Raw genomic sequence first — 22,246 nt, 5'->3', positions numbered from 1 at the left:
GGCATCGTCAACATTTTATTCTTTTAAGTATTTTGAAATTTTAAACACAGCAGCATTGTCCTGCTTAGGGATTTAGGGAAACTGTAAGATTCACCTTAATAACCTGAAATAAACTAATATGACAATAAAATGGACTTAAAAAACACTGATGTGGCATAACAGAGACTCTAATGACCATACAAGCAGCTGTCTATCAAAGGACAGTGGGCAACAAAAATGGTCCAGTGTTGCACCACCATGAATGACCACAAGATGGCAGTGTTATACTGTCAGATATTCACACATTGTTCAAGAAAGGCCTGCGGGAATGTGTGTGATTATCCTCTCCAGTTTTCTACAGCCATTCGCACATCCACATCTGTGACGCACCAGTATGCTGGTGTTGAACTTGTAGAAGCGCTGCACGGTGCGATCGCTGAAGCTGTTACACAAGTTCTTCTTGACAAAGTTGGGATGGTTCAGGATGTCGTTAGCCACCAGTGGCTCCTGTAAGCCAAACACCGGGATTAACAACAAGAAAGCAGCAGTTTTATTCAAGATTTCCTTTGGTTGTCAGTCCACAGCATCATATCCCCTTGATATTTTATCCACTACTGTGTGTCATTTTGCAACATCGATACAATTAAGAATCGGTGGAGGTTACTGATGTGTGGCTCATGCTACTCTTCATTCTAATGTTCCTGTGATTTTTACGTATTGATGAAGGCTCCTTTACCTTGTGTGTGATGTGCTGTTGCTCTGCAGGGGCGTGACCTTTGGGGTCAATGAGAGTAGGGTGGGCCACCAGGTATCCCCTGTCCTCCATTATGAAGCACCTACACATACACACGAATCTATTATTATCAGTTCAGACAATAAGTGCTACATTCTTAGAGGGTTAACGGCAGAGGAGTGGTCGGTGTGCTCCTTCTCTTCCCCGGAACCTAATTCGGCTCATTTTCCAGCCTAACACTGCTCCATTCGACTTCCCGCCATCCTTTAAACTGCCAGATCTACTGCTGTTCTCTGCTCACAGCCTCTCTGGGATAATCCTGTTTTATGAGGCCTCTGAACACCAACAGAGAGAGCGTGAAAGAAAAAGAGATAGACAGGGGAGGAGGAGAGGCCAAGGAGAGGACAGGGGGAAGGAACGGGGGGGGGGGGGGGATAAAGCCTGCACAGAGTATGTAGGACAGAGGCAGCAGCAACGTCACATCTCCAGCAAGAATACCATGAGATAATAAGCTTATCTCTTCTTCCCTTTCATTTCTCTTCACTGACTTTTTGCAAGTTTATTTCTTGCTGAGTAAAAATTAAATTTAGTCACATCCACTTGGAGGAGAAATTGAAGGAGATAAATGGATGATGGTGCGTGCAATAAGAAAACAAGTCAGCCTTCTACCACCATCTACCCACCTGATCTTGTTGCCTTTGTCCTGGTTGCAGATGGGAAGCAGATCCAGGAGGACTTTGTAGAAGTAGCGCAGGGTGAAGTCTATGCCCATCACTGCCACTGCATAACCAGGGGCCATCTGAGAGCTGGAGAGGACAGAAGCAGACACATGAGGATGTTAAAAGGCCAAGACTCAAGTAAAACCTGCTTTGTTCAACGTGAGCTAATTGTCAGTCAGTCTACAGTTTTAGACCTTAGGAGAAGATAAATATTTACCCACACTCCCAATAATCCTCATTACCAGCAGACTCTGGAAATCTGTGTTTACTGTCTCTTTGGACTGCGCGATGCGCTCACCAAGTCAAAATACAACACGCTAATCCTGATTTACCCGGATTGTTTGTGTGTTTATACTGAGGAAGAGTTCTTACGACACCGCAGCTCGTGGTGTTATGGTTATCACAAATTGCATTTGAAGTTCACTGAACAAGAAACTTTAATCCCAGCTGTGGTTACACGCTTTGTAAAGCCTCCAACTCTCAGCGAAAAGGGGCTGTGGAGGAAAGTTTCTGCAATTGTTTCTACTCGTGCAGCGCTTGATGTTTGTGAGGTTGTAATGTTATTACTACTACACAGGAGGGGTGGGACCAAGGGTTGAGTGATGATGTCACTAAGCAGTTAATCTATCCAGAATCCAGTTACCTCAGTTATTGGGACTTCATCTCAGAATCACAGCAGTTGGGTTTTATGCAACATAATTTGATGAGCATTTTGAAGTTGATGGGAAATTTCCCCCAAACTCTTGGTCATCTCCTAGTGGCATTACATAACCTAATTTTTTTGCAGTACACCTGTTGCAAATTTCCTTTTTTGCAGTACATCCCAAGTTCACTGAAGCTCTTTTAAGTATTTCATGGAAAATCAATTAATGTGACCAAACCGACTCCACATCAAGTTAGACATCGAATGGGTCAGCAGTTGCTGAGATGATTGAGATAAACATACGGTAATGTTTGGAAATCTATGGCCAAGATGTTGACATTAAGATTATTTATGAAAACAAAAAACCTTAAACAAAACTTGATAAAGCAGAGGGACTTCCTGCGGTAATAAAACACACACACGCTCACAGTTTTCTTACCTCGAGGCATGGATGGTGTGGCTGATGGTAACAACATAGCCGGCTCCGCCCACATCCAGGTAAGGCCCGGTGAAGGTGATGAGGCCAGGGTTAGCCACAGCATGCTGGTACCTGCATAACATAGCACACAGTGGGAGGCTGGGTCACTCAGGGGGCAACCATCTGTAGTCAGACCTGGTTTGACATTTGTAGGTCAAAAACACTCATTATGGACTGAACCAGAAAATTAGTTTCAAGAATGTACATCTAAAAGATAAAAACACCCCAGAATACTTGAGCATGACAAAAAAAAAAAAAAAAAAATCTACGTTAATTACTTCAACTTTTTATCTTCACAGTTAAAATTGAGGAAAGAATGGTGCCCTACTGACTTTATAAGAACTCTTCAAAGTAATAAGAAAATCATCACTTGATTTAACTCCGTAATGATTACAGAGCGTTTTAAGCCTCACACCAACAGTGTGTCCTCACACACTTCCCTTTAACTCCTACCTCCCCAAGACTGTCTCTTTTCCTCCACTACCCCCCCCCCCCCCCACACACACACACACACACACAACTTCAATCCTTTCTCCCCCTTCTCTCTGTCCACAAGTAAGCCTCACCATTGTCTACGGGTCGGGTCGAAGGCTTTGTCCATCAATGATCCTGGGTAAATCCGGAGCACCCCACTGGGTGTTGCTATGTAACGCCGCACAATGTAGCAGTTGAGGCTACTCATTTCCATTAGTGTCATCCACTCATCCGTGACGTGACTGGTCGCCATAACCTCATTCCTGACAGAGGACTGCAGAGAGGAAAGATGGAAAAAGAGAGAGAGAGAGAGAGAGAGAGGGATAAAGGAAGATGATGAAGGATAAAGGAGATATAGCAAGAGCATGAGAAACAGATTGAAGGAGTAAAAATGTAAGTTTTTATGTGGGATTTCTGGCTAAAATTTTTGGGGGATGTCTACTTCCAGTCAAACCTCTTGAGTGCAGCTCTGCGGTGTGCAGATCTACTCGTGACTTGCTTTGATCCATCACCCATCCCATACAGTTTTGGGATGTTTTCTTTTATTACTTCTATGAACTTACAATAGCACAAATGATCAGACACATACAAACAGAACTGAAAGTGTGCATCTGATACTTTATGGAGTTAAAAACAAAACAGGAAAAAAAAAACTCTCACACCAGAGCTCTGTTTCAGATTGAAAAGGGTGATGAGGTCACCAGAGGAGGCCTTTAAGACTTGCCTGGGAATCAGAGCTAGAACTGTGGCTTAGAGTTTAAACTCTAACCCCCTGTCCCCCCTCCATCCCCTAGATAGGAATGCACACCGAGTGCCAAAACCGCATGGGGGTTTGTCCCCTTCTTAAAGATGTAGAACTTCATTCAAATATTAGACGCCTTTTAAGTCTACACAAGAGTCATGGAGAAAGTATTTCCCTACAGTCGCATTTTCAGGAGAAAAAGTCCCTTGAGACACTTTCACTGAGTGCGTGCATGAAAAGAGGGATGTGAATATTTGTGTCTGTGACCTGGTGGCAGGGCTGGCTATTCATCAGGTAAACAAAATTAACCCTGCATTGGAGAGTGTGCGTGTCTTGGAGTTAGACACAGCCGTGAGTCGCGTCTGTGTTGACATGTACCTTGAGGCCTGGGTTGGCTATGAGCCTGGTGTTATCGCTCAGGTAGGCGGTGTAGTGCTCCACCATGCGCTTTGTTTCTGGCTGACTGAGGTGCTCGTAGGGAGAAGAGAAACTACCAGCAGCCAACATCACTGTGGGGGACTCTGGGAAAGACACAGCAAAGGGAAAGAGTCTGAGATGCTAATCGATGTTGCAGGCCCGATGACGGATAAAAATAACAGTTTGGCCTTATTTGGAATTCTGTGGAATTTAGCTTTCTCTTACCGACTGTTGCCAGTTGTTTGAAGTGCAGGCAGGAGCTGGGCTGACCCAGAAGGTCTAGACGATGGTACAGGAGCTTTGAGCTGGGAGCGGTGTTGAGGTTTTTCAAATGTTTCACTGGGATCTCTGGCTGCACGTAGACGATGCACAGGATGAATGACGTGTCCTGAACCTACATGACGACACAAACAGGAGCTGATTTCACACTCATCAACTGAATTCCTCAGAATTCAGACAAAACTGTTTATCAATCTTAGTGGTATACGGCCGCCTGTGCTTTCTGATCATTCATTTCTTGGTGGATTTCCCATTTTTATGTGTCTGGAAGATGAATTAAAAAAAAAAAAAACAGAGACAGCCGTCAAAGTCATGGGAAAGGTGATGTGTTAGAACTTCTGTCCCTGTGTGAAAAATAAAAAAATCAGTCCCCAAAGCTTTTCAGGCCAGAAGCGAAACGTCTAAATTAAGTGTGATATTTTTGCTCCTGCCAAAAAAATCCAGATGTCACAAAGCAACATTATTACAGTCTTGCTGCCATTTGTTCCCAAAACATGACACTTGGAGCCTGCGAGGAAAAGCAGATGGGAGGGACAGAAAGTGTCTGGGTGTGGGAGCACTTGGTTTTTATTACTTCAACTAATTAAAAGTAGTGGAGATTTGGTGGAAACACAAAGACAGAAGAGCAAAGATCTCTTCTGCTTTTCAACAGCGATACAGTACGAATGACCACATGTAGACAGAGCCGGAGAGATGAGGAAGAGAATTTTGGACAGTTATTGTCCTTCAACAAAGTCTAGCTAATGCTTCGGTCATATGACAACAGTCTTACTGCTCAAGTTGCGACTGTTTTCAAGGCTTAAGTTTGTTTGCTTGGGTCCAAATCTGTTGTCGAGTTTGTAACTCACTTCAAACCAGAAGAGAACACTGGCTGTGTTTAGTCAGGTGTGCCTGCTGCTGGAGCAAGAGTAAATACAGGAAGAAGGTTCTGTGTTCTGGAAAACTGCAATATTTTTCTACTTTTTTCTTCTTCTAAGCAAACTGCTTCAGTTTGGGTGCTGTGCAGTGTCCCAAAACACCCAGTAACAGGAAATGATTAGGCTCAAACTTGAGGAGTGCACTGGTGGTTTGGTTGTTACAAGGTCGGATCACGTTCACACCACAAACAACCTGCACTGGACCTTTGTTTGGTAGCTGAGACCACCTCTTCAACAAGGTCTCAGCCCGATTGTTTGGTCTGATTTTGGTGTGCACGCAAGTGTGATTGCTGCGTTTCCACCTAGCCAAAGAATGGCATTGAGGGGGAAAACGAACCAGAGTTATTTCAGATCGATCTGGCCAAACCAAACACGGTAAGTGTGAAAGCACTTGTATTCAAATAGGAACAATTGCAATCTTGTAATTTTCCCCAAGCAATACGAGTTCACACGTTTTAAAATCTCATGATAATGACGGAAGTCAGAAAACAGTGAAGTTGTGAATATTAAGTTGATTTGTATGATTGAAGAACAGTTCAGGATGGCCAATATAAACAGAGTCCAATGATCTCCAAAAGTTCCCTCCTTCACCACTGACCCCTGCTCACATGTTACAGAATATTTCTAACGTAGTATTCTGGCAATGTTTGGAGATCTGGAGAGGATGCTTGGGGATCGATTCTTACAACTTTATCATTGCTATTCTGGGTCAACCAAAGGCTTCACTTCCAGTTTTCCATGAATTTTAAATGTAAATGTTCTGTCTTTGTGTTAATTGTTGGAGTAGAACATTTAAATCCAGACTCAGGCTTAAATGGTCACCCACCAGCTTCCAGGCGTAGCTGACGTTGTATGCATCCTTGCTGTTGTCTCGGAGTCTGTTGGTGTGCCAGGACAAAGACGAGTTGACCGGCACAGCGATGACCTGACTGCCCAGAGGGAGGCTGCAAGAAATACACATCACAAAAGACATGAAGGGTAAGAAGATAATTGTTGATTCTAATATCAAAAAGATTCTTGTGTTTCACAACTGCCTCCCTCATCTTCCTCACCTGAGAATATTCTGTCGTACGACGTGGAATCCTGGAATGTTCTCGTAGTGAATGATGTCTGTGTGCAGAGGGGGCTCCGTCATCAGGTAGGGCCGTGTTAGTGATGGGTGCATCAGGGTGTAGCCTGGGAAATCAAACAAACCATTTCACAACAGCCACATCATTTTGATTTGTGCTAACTAGTCATGGCAGCCACCTGAATCTCACTCAGCTGAGCTACAGATGCAACAAAGTCACAGCTTCAGCCGAACCAAATGGGTGACCCTTGTTTTAATACTATCTCCCCTTATTTCAACATGACAGTACTTAAACTGAAGCTGCTGGCGCTGGGTCACAGACAGTTCTGGGCCCAAGCATGGAGCGCTGTAACAACCACGGCTCTTAACAGCAATGCTAATCACTGTGGGAGGAACAAAGTCCTCAGGAAGGATGCATGAGAAAGCTCCTCTGTGTCAGAGGGAGAACATAAACAATACCATGAGCTCTAATGAGTAAGTATAGTTAAAGAGAAACACATGGCTGAGGTGGTGTCTGGTCCCTGTTCTCCCTTACACAAGGCATCTCTGTCCTTATCTGACAGCACAGACAGGTGAGGACATGAAGACAAATCATAAACCAGGAATGCTCCCATTGATGAAATATTTAGCCCTGCATTTAGTCTTACAGACAGGAAAGGAATCCTGATGGCTATTTTCTATCAACTCCTTGCTCCCGAAGTCTGTTGAGTTAAAATGATCCCAGAGAGAGAGAGAGAAACAACACATTATTACCTCCAGCAAATGTTTCAAAATGCAGTTTGTTTGTCTGATTAGGCAAAAACGACACAACTGGTCTGATTCAAACTTGCTGGGGGGATGAGGTACAGACCAAGAACCTGTGAGTTGGTGGACTGAAATAAAAAGTCCTATAAAAGATTTCTTAAACATAGTTTTACATATTTCCATCATTTACTAGGAAGGTACCAGATGTAAAATTATATAAAAATGCAGCCGTGTGTATTACAATGAAACAAAATGAGCAATTTGAAGGACATCTGGATAAAACTGTAGATCTTGTGGATCTAAATAGGATTGTTTTTAAGGGGGTCATTTATGACCATCAACATCAAGGAGGTAATGTTTGTCTGACTTTCAGCAGGATAATCTAAAAATTCTTGGGTGGATTTTGTTGAAATGTGATCGAATGATACAAGTTTAGCAATAATCAGTTTGATTTTGGAATCGATCCCGATCCGATGACATCATGACACCTTCGTGGAGCTATGCAGTCTAGGGGTGCGCTCTAGTTTCTCTAATTGGGAACACCGTCACATCTGGCAGCAGCCATGCAGACTGAATATTCCCAGAACCAGATTAAAAGCCGGTTCTTTAGGTCCAGTGGCCTGTGGCGATGGTGAGTGACCTCCTGAAAGATATCAGACAAGCCACATTGTTTTGCTCTTTTAAACAACACAATATTGTAGTGTTCATTTACTTCGTTTTTTCTATGCTGTGTATTTAATAATAATTATATCATTGCATTATTTCACTGTTTACTTCAATGGCTTTATTCTTACTGTTACGTTCACTAATAATGCCTTTGTTATTTAATCGTCATTTTTTTCGACTGTGCCTTTCTATGTTGAGTGGCGGTGCACATGAGCTGCAAATAGAAATTATCCTCACACACATTCAAACATTTGTCAAATGACTACATGTCTTCCCCCCAAAAATAAAAATAAAGAAGCTTTTTTCCAGGTCAGGAAGCTTCTTGCCAGCAAAATATTTACCTGAACTCTACTTGGCATGGTTACAATGTGAATGCCGGCTAATAACTCTAATGGGACTCATGTTTACCAAGTTGCTGAACTAATAAAGCAGTGTTGTAATTAACTGTAATTTGATGTCATATTTATGGCTAAAACAAATATTTTAGACTCTCAGAACGATGGGACGGACGTGCAGAAGTCCCCCAGCTGCAACCATCACCTGTAATAATTAGGTGTTTTGGTTAAAGATTCTAAGGACAGCCTAGAGACCCATACAAACCATGTAGGCATGGAAAAATCAGCTACTCTACCCATGTTTTATGACTTATTTCATTATGCTACACCCTTCCCACCTTCCAAAATCAGCCCCCTCCCTTCCCTCTCCTCCCTGTGCTTTTCCCACCAACCTGTCACTCCTTCGTCCTTCTGAACTCGGCCCAAACTTACACTACGTTTTCTTTCAACTCCACGCCTTTCAACACTGGGATCCACAAACAATTCCAGTCTGCTTTTTGCTTTGTTTTCTTCCATCTTGTCTCTTCCATCTCTCTTTAACTCTCTTAGTTTTATATTCACATAAAGTTGATGATGAAAACTGAGACACCCTTTCATGCAGGAAGGTGTGAAACTGCCTCGACACACTTTGCAAACTCTAGGCTCCACATTCCTGACATTCCTACTGTCTGTTTGTACTGCTGAGCACCAGTGTGGGCAGCGACAGACGCATGGATGAGCTTTCAGAGAAGAAACAGAGAATGCGACTCGACTCGAGGTCTCAACAACAGCGATGGCAGATGAAATGCTGACAAATAATCTTCCTTCACCTCCCCAACAAGCCGTTCGTCCGAACATGGTGTTAAAGCTTGTCTTCATTAGCTTCATCTTGGATTTCCAATCATGATATATTTATTTAGCAAGAGGATAATGTACCAGTGTGAGTGAGTCAGTCAGTATAGTGCAAGTGTAAGTGAGGGGATAAATCCTAGGCTTTCCATACATTTATTTGAAATAAAACATGAAACAAACTGATCTTCAATTTTTGGAGACGTGCACCCCCATCTCGCGCTCTCTTTGATCTTGTGGCCACATCATCTACACTTGAGGCACTGAGGAGGGCTGGATCTCTATGCATATAGCCATGAAGTTTGTTTAAAACAGCAAAGTCAGTTTTTACCTTTGTTGTCATGACTTTCTTTCTATTTTTTTGTATAATCTCATTGCAAAGCATGATCATCATCTTCAAAATTCCATAAAATAATTATCTCAATTTGTTATTAGCAGTGATCAGCAAACCCCAGAACAGCCTTATAAAGCAAGTCTCTAAGCATTTCTGTGGGGATTTTTAACATTTTATCGCAAAAATTTTTCATTCTGCTGACCACAAGTCACCATTTACAGGACGTAATTTAGAAAACTGCATTTTTTTTTTGCGTCGTAAGTAGTCCTGCCTCCACTAATCAGATGAAGAATGTGGGATTATCAGAATGTGGGAAAGTCAGGCACCCAACAAAAATATTTGCACTGGAGCTGATGACTTGGTCTTGTGGGTGACTGACCTTTGTTGTCGATGAGGAAGGTGTAGGAAGCCAGAGAGTCTTGGTAGTACGTGACGTCCTCCAAGATGTAGGCCAGATTCACATCCACCCCAACCACGCCCAGGAGCAGGTTACCAAAATAACATGGCCGACTCACGGTCATGATAAACCCTTGCGAAAGGGAGAAGGATGTGATTATAATTCTTCAGACTGCTCAGATTTTCCCTTCATTGTCTTGGTTGGTCTAAGAATCAGTTCCCACATCTCAGGTCTGCTGTTGTGCTCATTAAAAGTTGATTGCCCCAGATGTTACAGCAAGAGAAGCAATCAGGATTTTGTAGTTTACAGAGGGAAATTCCCATTAAAAAGTGCAAAAAAAATACTCTGAAACTCATCTAAAAGTTTTTCAACATTCATCAAATCTCAGTCCAGCTGGGTCCGGGTGCTCACCATCTCCCATGGAGTCAGCGTAGGGCAGACTGAAGCGGGCCAGGTCAATCATACGGTTGGGCAGGTTGATATAGAATCGACCCACTGTTGTCTCCAGGTTGCTCAGCTGGTTCAGCACCATCATGCTTCCCTTCACTACTGGCATCACCAGAGCTCCTGCGGATCCAGACGAGGAGGCCACAGAGGCACGGTCTCGATCGGATACTCGATCTACGCCATACTTGACCGAATTCTGCTCAGCGAGGTCCCTCAGGAAGGCCAACTCTTTCAGCCCTGTTACACCCTCTGAAGGAGAAATGGTCGGGTTTAATCAGAATCTGTAACTGCTGACCTGACTGAAGCGCTACTGGAGAAGACAACAGTGGAAACCAAGAGTAAGTGGTTTATAGAAAGTTAAAGAGTTTATCACCAAAGAGCACATGACTCAAATTTCCTCGTAGCTGTAAAAAAAACACAACAAGAACAATTCCTTTAAGGGGTTAGAAAAAAGCAACCGCACTGCTGCCACCAAAACAGGGGCTGAATTCAACAAGATTCTTGTGACAAGTGGTGTATTCTGAGAACAATTAGTCTCATGCCGTTCACATGGTCAAACAGCAAGAGGCTTGCACCAACATCAGAGAGAATTTGATTTACGGTCAGCAGCTCAGAGATATTCTACACATGCAGGCCGTGACTTGTGCTGCTGCATGATCTCTGCAGCTTTATTCATGCAATCCTACACAACTGTCAGGCTCGGAGATCATGACACCAACAAATCCCTCATTATTTTCAAGAAAATATGCTGATGAAATGTGAATGCACGCTTCAGAAATTACATTCAGACTTTATCTTTCCGAGCCTTTAAAGGTCACTCAGAGGAGACGGGATGACTGCGACTGGCCCCTACAGCTGTCACCTGGAACATTTGGCATCCCTCGACCTATTGGGAAGGATAGAGCACAGAATGTCTGCCAGTTTCCAATCATTGACTGGATTACGGCAGAATCCCTTTTTAATGCCAAGGCTCTGCTCTGTTGATCGTCACGCTGGGCTGCTAACAGGAGGCAATGTCGTCACGGGTGGCAATGTCATACCAACACAAAGGAGAAGACTTGCTGACAACACAGGTTTAGCTTCTACTTTTCATTTCTGAGGGAGTACTTTCTTTTTTTTTTTATTCCAGGGTTAATATACTAATCTTCACATAAATTAAGTTTTCAAAGGTTTGACTTGAACAACAAGCACATAAAAAGTGCTATTCAAGTTGGTTTTTGCCAGCTTGCCTACCGCATGCATTTTCTGACACGTGTCACAGCACAGTGCGTCTCAGTTTTGTTTACCGTCTACTTTTCTCTTCTGAGCTCGGGTCAGCACAGACGTGCTCCTCTCTCACGGCGAGGTCAAGCAGTTGGCTATGTAAAAATCAACTTTTCATAAATCTGGCCTCCTGCAACAGATTGGCGATCTGTCCAGGATGAACCTCGCCTCTTGCTCAAAGTCAGCTGGGAGAGGCCCCGCCCCTCCTTGACCCTTAACGGATATGCAGTATAGAAATTGGATGGATGGATAAATCTGGCCTAAATTGACCGCAGATATTCCTCCATTCTTTGGAGTATTCTATTGAAATTGTAGTTGTAGGGTTAAGTTTTCCTCCATCGTCCTCTAATTCTTTTGGTTCTTCTGGCGACGTCAAATTGTGGTTATCTGATTGGCTATTGGATATGTTGCACGCACAAAAAAAACCAAAACTATGTTCGGTATCTTGAGAAATCATCTACTTCTGGCAAATATTTTTCTGTTTTTTTGACAACCTCAAACTCAAAGATACCATAAAAAAACAGGTTTAGACCAAACACAATGAGTAAGCAGATAATGATGAATTTGTAAGGTGGGATCAAACAGGAAAACACAATCCAAGCCACAGGCCAGCAGTTTATTCAGGCAACCATGCAACCAGGCATTATACGGTCAAGGGACTGCTGATCTCCTTGAACAATCAGCACTTCACATTTGGCAGGAGATGTAGGGAATAAGACTCACACACCCACTGTGGGCCCTTTCAGCTGCACGCAACAGCGTCAACAACAAAACAAATGTTTTTTTGGATATGCAATGCTAATAAACTCGGAGGACGATAGATTTCTGTTTCCTTTTCATCACGGAGCTCTTTAAACAGCGAGGTCCTCTGTCAGTCACACACGGAGTGAGCCTAACACCCTTTGAAGTCTCACTCTCTCCCCTCTTAGATGTCCCTCATTTCCATTCTCCGATGCAAAAATTATTTGTATTAATGGTGGACTAATGCATGCACAGCAGAGGTGAGTATGTGTGTTACCGGGGGAGGGGGGGTAAAGGGGCAGATGGATGGACAAGGACAATAAATAGGGAAAAGGAAGCGCACACACAAACAGGCGCATACGCAGAAAACAAAAAGCCTTTGAGGTCTCTGAGCACCTCTCTAACCTTCAGTCTTCTCTTGAGCACATCGTAGCCAAGAACAGAGACAACACACACACGGAGAATCAGCTCCCAGAGAAGCCGAAAGATGAGAGCCAATAACTGTGTGTCTATATGTGGTTTCAGGGCATAGCGTTTTAGTTGGGCTACTAATCTAAAAATGTAACAGTAAACCCAAGTGTGCTACTGTGTTTGAGGTAGTAGAGAAGTCTCTTTTAATACCAGAAACTTTCAAAACATGCAAGAACTTGTGTTTCCACTTGAAAATAAAGCTTTATGCACCCAGCACTGAATAACGTGTTACAAATGCTTCTCCCTCTACTTATTTAGTCACCACTTTTAGTTCTTCATTAAAAACCAAAAAAAACCAAAACAAATAATAATTAAAAAAAACCACCAACCTCAAAACAAGAAAGACCAGCTCGTGTTCATATCCCTCCACTAACCAGGCCAGTTGCCCTTCATTACAATACATTTATTCATTCAATTTGGATGTAACATGTCAAGACTTGGACAGCCAAAAACAATGCCCCCCCCCCCCCCTCCATCCCCCCTTAACTTAATCTGCATCCTTGAGACACTGTTGATGTCTTGCAGAGGGGGAAAAAAAAAAAAAAAAAACTCTTTTACAAGTCCTACCGTTCATTAGGGCATAGGTGAGGATCATGACGGAGTTGTTGAGGTGACGGTTTTCCTCCCGGATCACGCTGAGCGTCGATCTCTTCTCCTGCTCTGATGACTCTCGTGATGTGATGCCAGATGACAGGTAGATGATGACCATGTCCGTGGCTGGTGCTGGACCAGAACACAAATATTACAGAGTAAAAAAGCAGGATTCTTCACATTGTCAACTGAAAAACTGCAGGAGAGCAGATGGGTGTGGACGCCGATGTAAAACAGATGCACCCTCAGAGTTCATTCCCAAAGTACAGAATCTTCCAGTGTTCTTACTGGTGCTCTGCTTGCTGAGGCTGCTGGTGTTTCGGAGCAGCTGGAAGGCCTTCTGGAAGCCCGCCGCGTGCTGGGTGGTACCATCAGAGGCCTTGATGTTGGAGATGAAGGTGCTCATCTTCCTCTTGGTCTCACTGGTGGCAGGAGACAGCAGACTCTTGTAGCACTGGTCCAGAGAACAGGAGCGGATCGTCTCCGCCACGGACAGAATGGAGATCTGGACATGAGGGTTGATGTCAGTAAGTGAGTGGGGCTTTGCTTTTCGAACTGGTTCTCACTAGATGTCTGAATTGAGGTATTTAGGGGTGAAGTCAGAGATGATGGGTGTGTTTCTAACCTTGTCGTGTTCATCTATGGCGTTGAGGATAACCAGTGCCGAATCTCTTGCGATCTGAAGTTGCGTGTCAGTTACTGAGGCTCCGTGGTCCACCATCACCACGATATGTTTAGACTGAGGACGCACGGCAGACACGTACACAGGCCTGCAGGAAATACAAACACACGGTCGGAAATGAGCTGATCCTTAACTCATACCGATGCTAATAAAGCATTTCTACTTTGCTAAAATAAGCTAACAAAGATTGAAGCACCTCACAAACTTCTCTCCATCTGTTTTGGCTTTCACCTTTACCTCATCACCCCAGTCTTTCCTCCATGGCTTTTGTGGGAAGAGTCTTTTCCTTCAGCCTGCACTCAGCTTCGCTTTTCACAAAGGATTCCCTTCCCTTTAATGTTCGTGTTGGTGCAGGTTCAACTCTTCCATAATGTCATTGCTGAGCTATTCCTCCAAAACCATATGTGATTGAGTTCTAATACAAACACTATCCAGGAAACCTTTGAGCCTCAAAGGTTGGAGCAGCCTTCTGACATCTCACTTCTCACCTATGTGTTAATTTCAACTTTCTGGTCATGGTAATGTAAAATACCTAATTAACACCCCCCCAACCCCGTCCCCCAGAATTCCAACGGCACACAGCCATCGTAGTGAGTGCTCGGGGGAAAACAGTGCGATTCTGTGCAGATTAGGAGATAAACTTGCAAAATGCTGTCTCAACTTCAGGAGTCGGGCATTTTCTTTGATGGTCTTGCAATTCAAATCTGACGCTTGCTAACTCGTTTGGTATGCAACACTAATGGTAAATTGGAGGAGCTGTAAAGACACAAACCACCACATTCAATAAATTGATTTCTACAGGGTTTTTGTACACTGAGACAATGACAGTAGTCCAATTAAGCAGAGTAATGGAGACATACCTATACTGCAACTGTCCATAAATGAAGAGCTTGAGTGGCGTGCAACTGAGCTGCTGTTAGCATAAGAATATGTCTTATTTTGAGGTAGTTGCACTAATTCAAAGAGAATGTTCAAAAGATTGAACTGCCATTTTAAAGCTGTATTTTAATTATTTGGTGTGCCATCTCAAGTGTGTGTCACTGCATTCGTTGCGCTATGTGTCCCGGAGACGGGGGGACGAGGGGGACGTCTGCATGTGTGTGGTCTGCAGGACAAAGACACTAGGGGAGGGTAAGGGGAGTAATGTACTCACAAAGCCTCATTCACACTTAAAGCAAGCCAAGTAATTTCTCACATGGATGTACGCCAGCTCGCTGACTCGAACAGCCAGACCCCCCCAAAAAAAACTGAGAAGAAAAAATTCAAAAGAGATGATTAAAAAAAGTTGCAAGCCAATGTGGAACGCTTCAGGGTGCAAGGGTGGGACGGGACGTATTGGGGAGAAAAGACAAGGGAGAAAGAGGCGTCTTTCACTGGTGGTCGCATGAAAACCCACAACACTGGAGGTGTGAAATTCCAGCGGGCTTTAGTGGTACTGAGCCACATTCCTGCCAAGGGCATGTGTGGTCAGGGAGTGAGGGCAGCATGCCATCTACATGCCCTCTGGGCCCCCCACAGCAACTGGCATGGAGATGGTGGGATGAGGAGGAGGAGGAGGAGTAAGGGTGGCAGAGGGGGAGGCTGAAGATGATGGGTGAAGTTGATGCAGTTTTTGCCCCGGTTGGACTTTTTTTTTTATTTTGGTCAACTTTTATATGATTGTTGTCAAATTATACGTGCGGCAGTGTTATAAACTTTATCATACATAAGAGAAGCGAATGACAGGGAAGGCCAGGAAGCTGTTTACCTGCTGCGGTGCTCGTAACTTCCTTTACAGTGGAATTTGTGGGCGGGAAACACAGTGAAGATGCCCTCCTCGGAGCTGAAGTACTGCCATTTTATCCCAGGGTTGGACTTCAGGTTGTCTGCCAACACTGCAAAAGGAGCAGAGAACATTCCAGGTCGTTAGAAATCAGTAAGGTTATTACATCCTATTGATGATTTCAGTATTGATCAAACTGTGCTTTTGATGATGGTGTCTAAACTTTTTTTTTTTTTTTAAACTTTTTTTAAATTTTGTGATAGAACTCAATTACAGGAAAACACCACAAGGAAACCTATTGCTGGCAGATTGTAATACAACCAGCCCTGAAGATATTTATAGATCCAGATTTTTATTTATATTATTTCTATTTATTCTTTTACAAAAGGAAGAGAAATTCTTTCTGACCCTGCAGGACACCAAGTTAACACATCATTTGATCTGTGTTTTGGCAGTCTTTTCCAAAAACAAGTAAAAAAAAACAAAAGACAAGGGTTGTATGATAAATTTGATCAAAATCGCAGTAAAGCCCCAATAATTTAGCTGCAATTTTTTTTTTCTGAGTGTAAAATCTAAGGTATTTGGGTTATTACTCTTGTTTGGTTGAGTCTAATCATAATACTTTTGATTTATTTCTCTAAAACCTATCCAGGCATGAGAGGGAAGTACATTTTCTACTGATGAGAGAAAGTAAACCTGGGGGTGAATTAGTCATTGAAAAATGTACTACAGTAGCTACAGCTACAGGCGTTGCTCAGACACGGAAGAATACAGCATCTCTTTCATTTGGATGCCAGGTTTGGATCGGCGTGTCAGAGCCGTGACTGCAGTCACGCTGGAACTGAAGTCTTAACTACAACCTCAGCAGAGACTTGGAGCCTGGCTGTATTTGTTCAACACTAACAGGCAGATTTTTATTGGGTCACAGAGTCAACAATATTTTCACAGCGAATCCATCACAAAGCAAGCAACTTCCTTTCCGCTCACTGCAACAACAAAACGGCCTCTCACAAAGAGATATGTGTGTGTGTCTGTGTGTGTGTGTGTGTGGGGGGGGCACAATTATACAAACTTTGTGCTCTGAAACAGACAAACGGCTATAAGAGAGAGAGAGAGAAGAGCCTCACCATCAAAGTGAGCTTCATTAAAATGACATGAAATAACTAGAAGTGCAAAGACAGCCCATCAAGTATATCGTGAGAATAATGATAACGTCTAGAGCTGGAGGCAGTACATGTTTATCTTTATGAAAATGCGCCTGAGCCGTGTTGTCCTCACACACATAGTAGATCGGTCCCGTCAGTGGGATGAACATGAGCTGCTTCTTACTCAAATTAATTAAGAGTTCAAATCCTAGTTTGAGTGATGCAAGCCTGACAGAAATCAGAGGAGCAGTCAAATGAACTGAGCTGAAGGGTTCTACTGCACTTATTGGTTGCCATGGCATCAACATCACTTTAATTAACAGGCTTGTCACTTGATGGAGTAGAGAAGAGAAGACCACCTTAAATGTCCGTCCACCTTACGTGGCATGAAATGGCATTTTGTCCCCTGAACCTTGATGGATTTCTACACTCTGGGTACATTTGTAGTTTGGCAACAAAAAAAGAGAGTTAGGAGGTTGAGAATTTGCACCCGGTGTTAAGAGCTGAACCCACCCGCCCCGCTCTCTCTGAGAGTGAACCACATCATTACTACAGCTGCATTATATTAGATATTTTCAGATGGTTATTAACTACATATGTCAACATTTAAAATTAAACATGCTAATCCTTATTCTTGCATGTCAGCTTGTGCTTGGCTTAACATCACCTGCAAAAAAAAGTTTTTCCCACAATTCTACCAGCCAAGGACAAGTCGTTTCTCAGGCAACACACTCAGCTGACACGAGAATCCAACAACACATATAAATAATGTTTCAGTACATGGAAGACAAATAACTGGAATCACCTTTACATTATAATCAAGACCGATATACAACTTTGGCTACACTGACCTGGCAGAGACAGCAGGTTTCTAGCACACCATACAGCGGCCATCGTACATCATCCCTGCCCAGACACTCCATCCATCTCTGAGGCTCATATAAACAGGAACCACTCAGTTGTGTTGACAGTGGAAGAAGGGCTCTATATACATCTGTCAGGCTACAGTTTTACAGTACACCATTGTTTAGCTCTTCTCCAGAAACAGACGGATAAACCCAGAAACACGATCCAAACGACAAAGTTGTTTTGTTTTTTTTTCTCAACTTTGCGGCTCTGCGCTATCCCATACATCTGCTTCAGTGTGTTAACTGAACTGAACGTGCAGCTGTAAGTATCACGTGCCAGGCAGGCGTGGACTCCACGTCGCTCCATGCCGAGTGTAGCGTGCACCTCCATTCTGACCTCCGAGCTTTGTTTGTTATTTGAATCTGGAGAACAGATGTGGCGTTCTTAATCCACTGTATTATCATATTATGAATAGATTAATAACAAACGATCTGAATGATGTTAAGACATGAGCTATTTTCATTTTCTGTAATATCCTTTAATTTAGTTGAAGCAGGGTTCAAGTCGTAGATAGCATTTTTTTTTAGTGGATATGCCAAAGTATTTGGCAAAATATTATATATTCATATCTCATATGTTTGATCCACAATGGAGAGGCACATGATGCGGTACGTCAGCAGCTCATGGCCGCATTAACTGTGTTTGTTCTGCATGCCTTGCTGCGCAAATGGAGTCATCTCAGTTAAGATTTTGTCCTTAAAAACGCCTGGAGGACTGCAACATCATGTGATGAGGGTCAAAAAGAGCTGTGCAAAAAAGACCTGGCGTCGCATGGCGACTCACAAGGTTCACCCATCAACCATGATCAGTGCATCTGCTCCAGTTGATTACTATGATAGGTGACTGAATGACCACTGCTATGCTCGTGTTACACAAGCCTCAAAGCCACATGAGAGAAAATGCTGGCTCCCATTTCCTGTCTCACCAATTAACTTCTTCTGGGTCGACTGTGTCATTTTATTTTGTCAACTTCACGGCCCTCCTCCTCGGTTTGAAGCTTGCATTATATAAACAAGCAGTAGTAGTTAGGGCACATTGTGAGGAGAACAAACGGCAAGTTGTTGCTATTCGTTTGTTCGATCGGTGCTGAAATTTGTGTCAAACCCAACTATTTTAGCAAAGGTGACAAATTTCTTCATATATGTCCTGCAAGTGGTTGGGCGGCATGGCTCGGATGTAGAGTGGCTGTCTAGCAACTGAAGGGTCGCTGGTTCGATCCTCACTTCGTCTCGTGACCACGTCCAAGTATCCTTGAGCAAGATACTGAACCCCAATTGCTCCTGATGGCCCTGCGACGGACTGGCGACCTGTCCAGGGTGAACCCCACCTCTCGCCCAATGTCAGCTGGGATAGGCTCTAACCCCCCACTACCCTTAATGGATAAGCGGTACAGAAAATGGATGGAAGTGGAAGTGGATACATACAGTTAATAATAAAATGATTCTTTCTTTTTCTTTTTTTTTTACAGTTTTTTTCTTTTTTACTACCTAAAATTGCTCTAAAAAAGTATTGAACAGGTGACTTCCGTGTCCACTGTCTTGCTCAGACTGCTCTCACTTCTGAAACACAGTAACGTTGGCATGAACCTCTCTGTGAAAAATAGAGGCTTTGACACCAGCGAGGACTGAGTTCTGCTGAGTGTCGACTACGTTCACTAGATTCTTGGCCTGGGCAGGAGAGACACGGCGAGGTTTTATTTCTAGAGCTTTGCAGTTACCTGCCGAGTGTCTTTTGGGAACCAAATGATGGATGAGGATGAGATGGGACAGACAAGACTGAAGGAACAAAAGCAAAACAAAAAAATGCGTTGTCAAAGAAAAATGTACAAAAAGGCAAAATAAACGGAAGAGTAAAGATGGATAAATACTCATCCTCTAATCACAGCGCGCTCCTGCCCAACTGTCTCTCATCTATCACTCTTTTCACTCCCACCTGCTGCTATCTCTATTCATACATCTCTCCTATCTTCTCCTTACTCAACAAAATGATACAATTACTACATTTCATCAGTTCTCAGCTCTTATTTTTTTTCCTCTTCACTTCATTCATTCATTCATCATTCTCTCCCTCTCAATTATCCCTCAACCGCTCTGTCCCTCCCTCCCCTCTGTAGCTGCTTGTTTAGACTGGGCTGAGACAAATGTGAGAGAATGAATATGTTGGGAGCGTGGGGGTCAAGGAGGGCTGAGTGTGAGGGACAGAGAGAGGAGAGGAGGGGCGTAGCGGTAACTTGAACTCGGCACGACTGGTTCACAAGGAAAATAAAACCCCGGCAATGGTGACGGGTTATGAATGGCTGTCATTATGAATGGTAAGAGAAGAGAGGAGGAGCAGGCTGGAAAAAAATAGGAGGCAAGAGGGCACCAGCAATGGGATGGCCGAGGAGGAACGAGTCGTGTTGAAAGTTTCCTGCAAAACAACGGGACTGGGGAGAGGTAATCACCAAATCTAGTCTGTAGAGGAGAAGTAAAGGGAAACTGTTCCAAATTGACACAGTTGTTATCACAGAGAGATGCAATAAAACCTGTAAAGTGGGACGAAAGAACAAGTTTTCATGCAGTCCCTCCACAAAGGCTTTCACGGTTTTGCACCTCGTCCATGCAAAAATAGCTTCAGAGAGAGGTACAAAACACTGCACATCTTCTGCACCATCTGGTTAAACTCTGTTGGTTTGCCAAAAATGCGGTTCAGAGCTTCAATTTTGGTGTTGGACAGGTGTTTGGGGAAAGGGTTGAAGACAATGGCAACGTTTACATGGATGGCAGCATTCCAATAAAAAAAACTTATTAAGGGGACACTGAATGAGACACTGCCACACAGACAGCTTTTTGTAATGACCTTACCAAGAACATTCATTCATCTGTCTCCAAATCTTCTTCTTTTTCAACTACTACATCTCATCAGTCCATCAGGTCATTGACACAGGAAGCATTAGTTGCATTAGGATGTGAAAGATTTGGAGCTTAGTCGCCATATTTATTTAAACTTGTAGACATGGAAACAACTGAAATGTTTTCTTGTCTAGTATTCAGTCAACTGTCAGGTTATTGCCAGTCTTGTCAATGCAGCAAGTGTTAGACACAGATAAGCACAAGCTTTTCCACCTGTGACATCTTGCTAGTAGGAAGCTTCTGCTAGCTTGGGACTTGAATATGAGTGTCTGACTTTTGTGTCCCTTAAATTCATCTTAATTCGAGAGAAACTGGCTCCTGACGTGATTTAATAATGCCAAGCAGAACCGGGTTTGCAGAGACTAAGTCTTGGTTTGTGTTTGATTTTGTTGCCTGGTTGAATTGTTGAAATGATCTGGTGATTGCACATGAGCAGAGTCCTGCAGGCTGGTGTTTACAACATGCTTTGGGCTGTAACAGGAAGGTTACGAGAAAGAAGGAAAGTGGCGCTGTATTCCAGGAAACACTCGACTAGAGGTGTCATGTATGAGCGTAATATGCAAAAGGTGGAAAGGGAACAGAGAAAAAAAAAAAAACAACTGCAAGGGAAAGTTGACCCCGAGCCAGTTTTAAGCCAATTTGGTCAATTTTTCCCCTGTGAACCTATGAGGTGCAGACACACTTGAGTTTTACAGGGCAATAATCTACAATGTGCTTAAGCAATCTGCAGCCCAAATAAATGTATTGTGAGAGTAGTGGAGATAAATGAGGAAGATTGTGCGTTTACATTTATGTTCTATTACAATATAATAATAATATGAATAATATGAATTTATTTTGATAAAATCTAGTTTGATTTGAAGTGAGTGAGTGCAGAAGCAAGGTGCTGACGAACATCAGGCTGATATTCTGTGTATGTGTGTGTCTGTATGACTAACAAACCTGAGTTGAGGTCTCGTCCCGGGTTGAAGGCGCGGCTGTTGACGGTGGGTGAGAGTCTGTCACAGCAGATGGTCTTGGAGACATTGGTATTGAAGTTTCCATCAAACCTGAACGGACACAAACAGGCAACATTGAAGAATTGATTGTGCCTGTCCAACGCATTTGTTGCTGGAGCAGCTCTGGCTTCTCTCAGCAGCAACACATTTACTGCATCACGTCCAACAAAACCCCGATGTCAGGTTTGCATAAACCTTAAACTTTGGTATCCATGTATTCCATGTCGTGCATTCTAATGCAACTCCCTACTGGGATCTCCATGATGTACATGAATGTACGATGAACTATGAAAAAAGATAATAGAAAGCATCTGTTAAAACTTTTACACCCTGCTTGTTTCATTTGAGCTAAATTGTATCATGTGTTGCCAAGGCCTCATTTTAAAGTTGGAGTAATGACTGGAGTGAGTAACTTTTTCCATGGAAAACCGCCTCAACAAAAAAAAACAACTGGTTTTCCATCAACAAGGCTAATATTCAGTTCCCAGAATACATCTGAATGTGATTGAAGAAAGGCCTCGCGATTAAGTAACTCACATCATCTGTCACACAGAGTCCCGACATGTTTAGAGCTGTCAGAAATGACAGATGG

At 43.1% G+C, this 22,246-nt stretch overlaps 1 protein-coding gene across 2 annotated transcripts in view; it reads right to left on the bottom strand.

The window, feature by feature from the left end:
- The window catches only part of cachd1 (cache domain containing 1), a 79,435-nt gene that overhangs the window by 11,938 nt on the left and 45,251 nt on the right, over positions 1-22,246 (bottom strand). For both annotated transcript variants that reach the window (XM_086224191.1, XM_086224192.1), the window contains exons 4-19: positions 21,599-21,705; positions 15,697-15,823; positions 13,893-14,037; positions 13,556-13,772; positions 13,244-13,399; positions 10,166-10,450; positions 9,737-9,886; positions 6,434-6,557; positions 6,208-6,325; positions 4,411-4,579; positions 4,147-4,289; positions 3,119-3,300; positions 2,514-2,624; positions 1,396-1,518; positions 716-815; positions 370-486 (exon numbers count right to left, since the gene is read on the bottom strand). In XM_086224191.1, the coding sequence (XP_086080317.1) occupies positions 370-486; positions 716-815; positions 1,396-1,518; positions 2,514-2,624; positions 3,119-3,300; positions 4,147-4,289; positions 4,411-4,579; positions 6,208-6,325; positions 6,434-6,557; positions 9,737-9,886; positions 10,166-10,450; positions 13,244-13,399; positions 13,556-13,772; positions 13,893-14,037; positions 15,697-15,823; positions 21,599-21,705 (2,374 nt within the window). The remainder of the gene's footprint in view (positions 1-369; positions 487-715; positions 816-1,395; positions 1,519-2,513; positions 2,625-3,118; positions 3,301-4,146; positions 4,290-4,410; positions 4,580-6,207; positions 6,326-6,433; positions 6,558-9,736; positions 9,887-10,165; positions 10,451-13,243; positions 13,400-13,555; positions 13,773-13,892; positions 14,038-15,696; positions 15,824-21,598; positions 21,706-22,246) is intronic.

Source organism: Aulostomus chinensis, chromosome 14 (assembly GCF_037954235.1).
Source record: "Aulostomus chinensis isolate RoL2024-O1b breed Wild chromosome 14, RoL_Achi_v1.0, whole genome shotgun sequence".
Classification (NCBI taxonomy): domain Eukaryota; kingdom Metazoa; phylum Chordata; class Actinopteri; order Syngnathiformes; family Aulostomidae; genus Aulostomus; species Aulostomus chinensis.
This window is presented reverse-complemented; position numbering and strand designations above follow the sequence as displayed.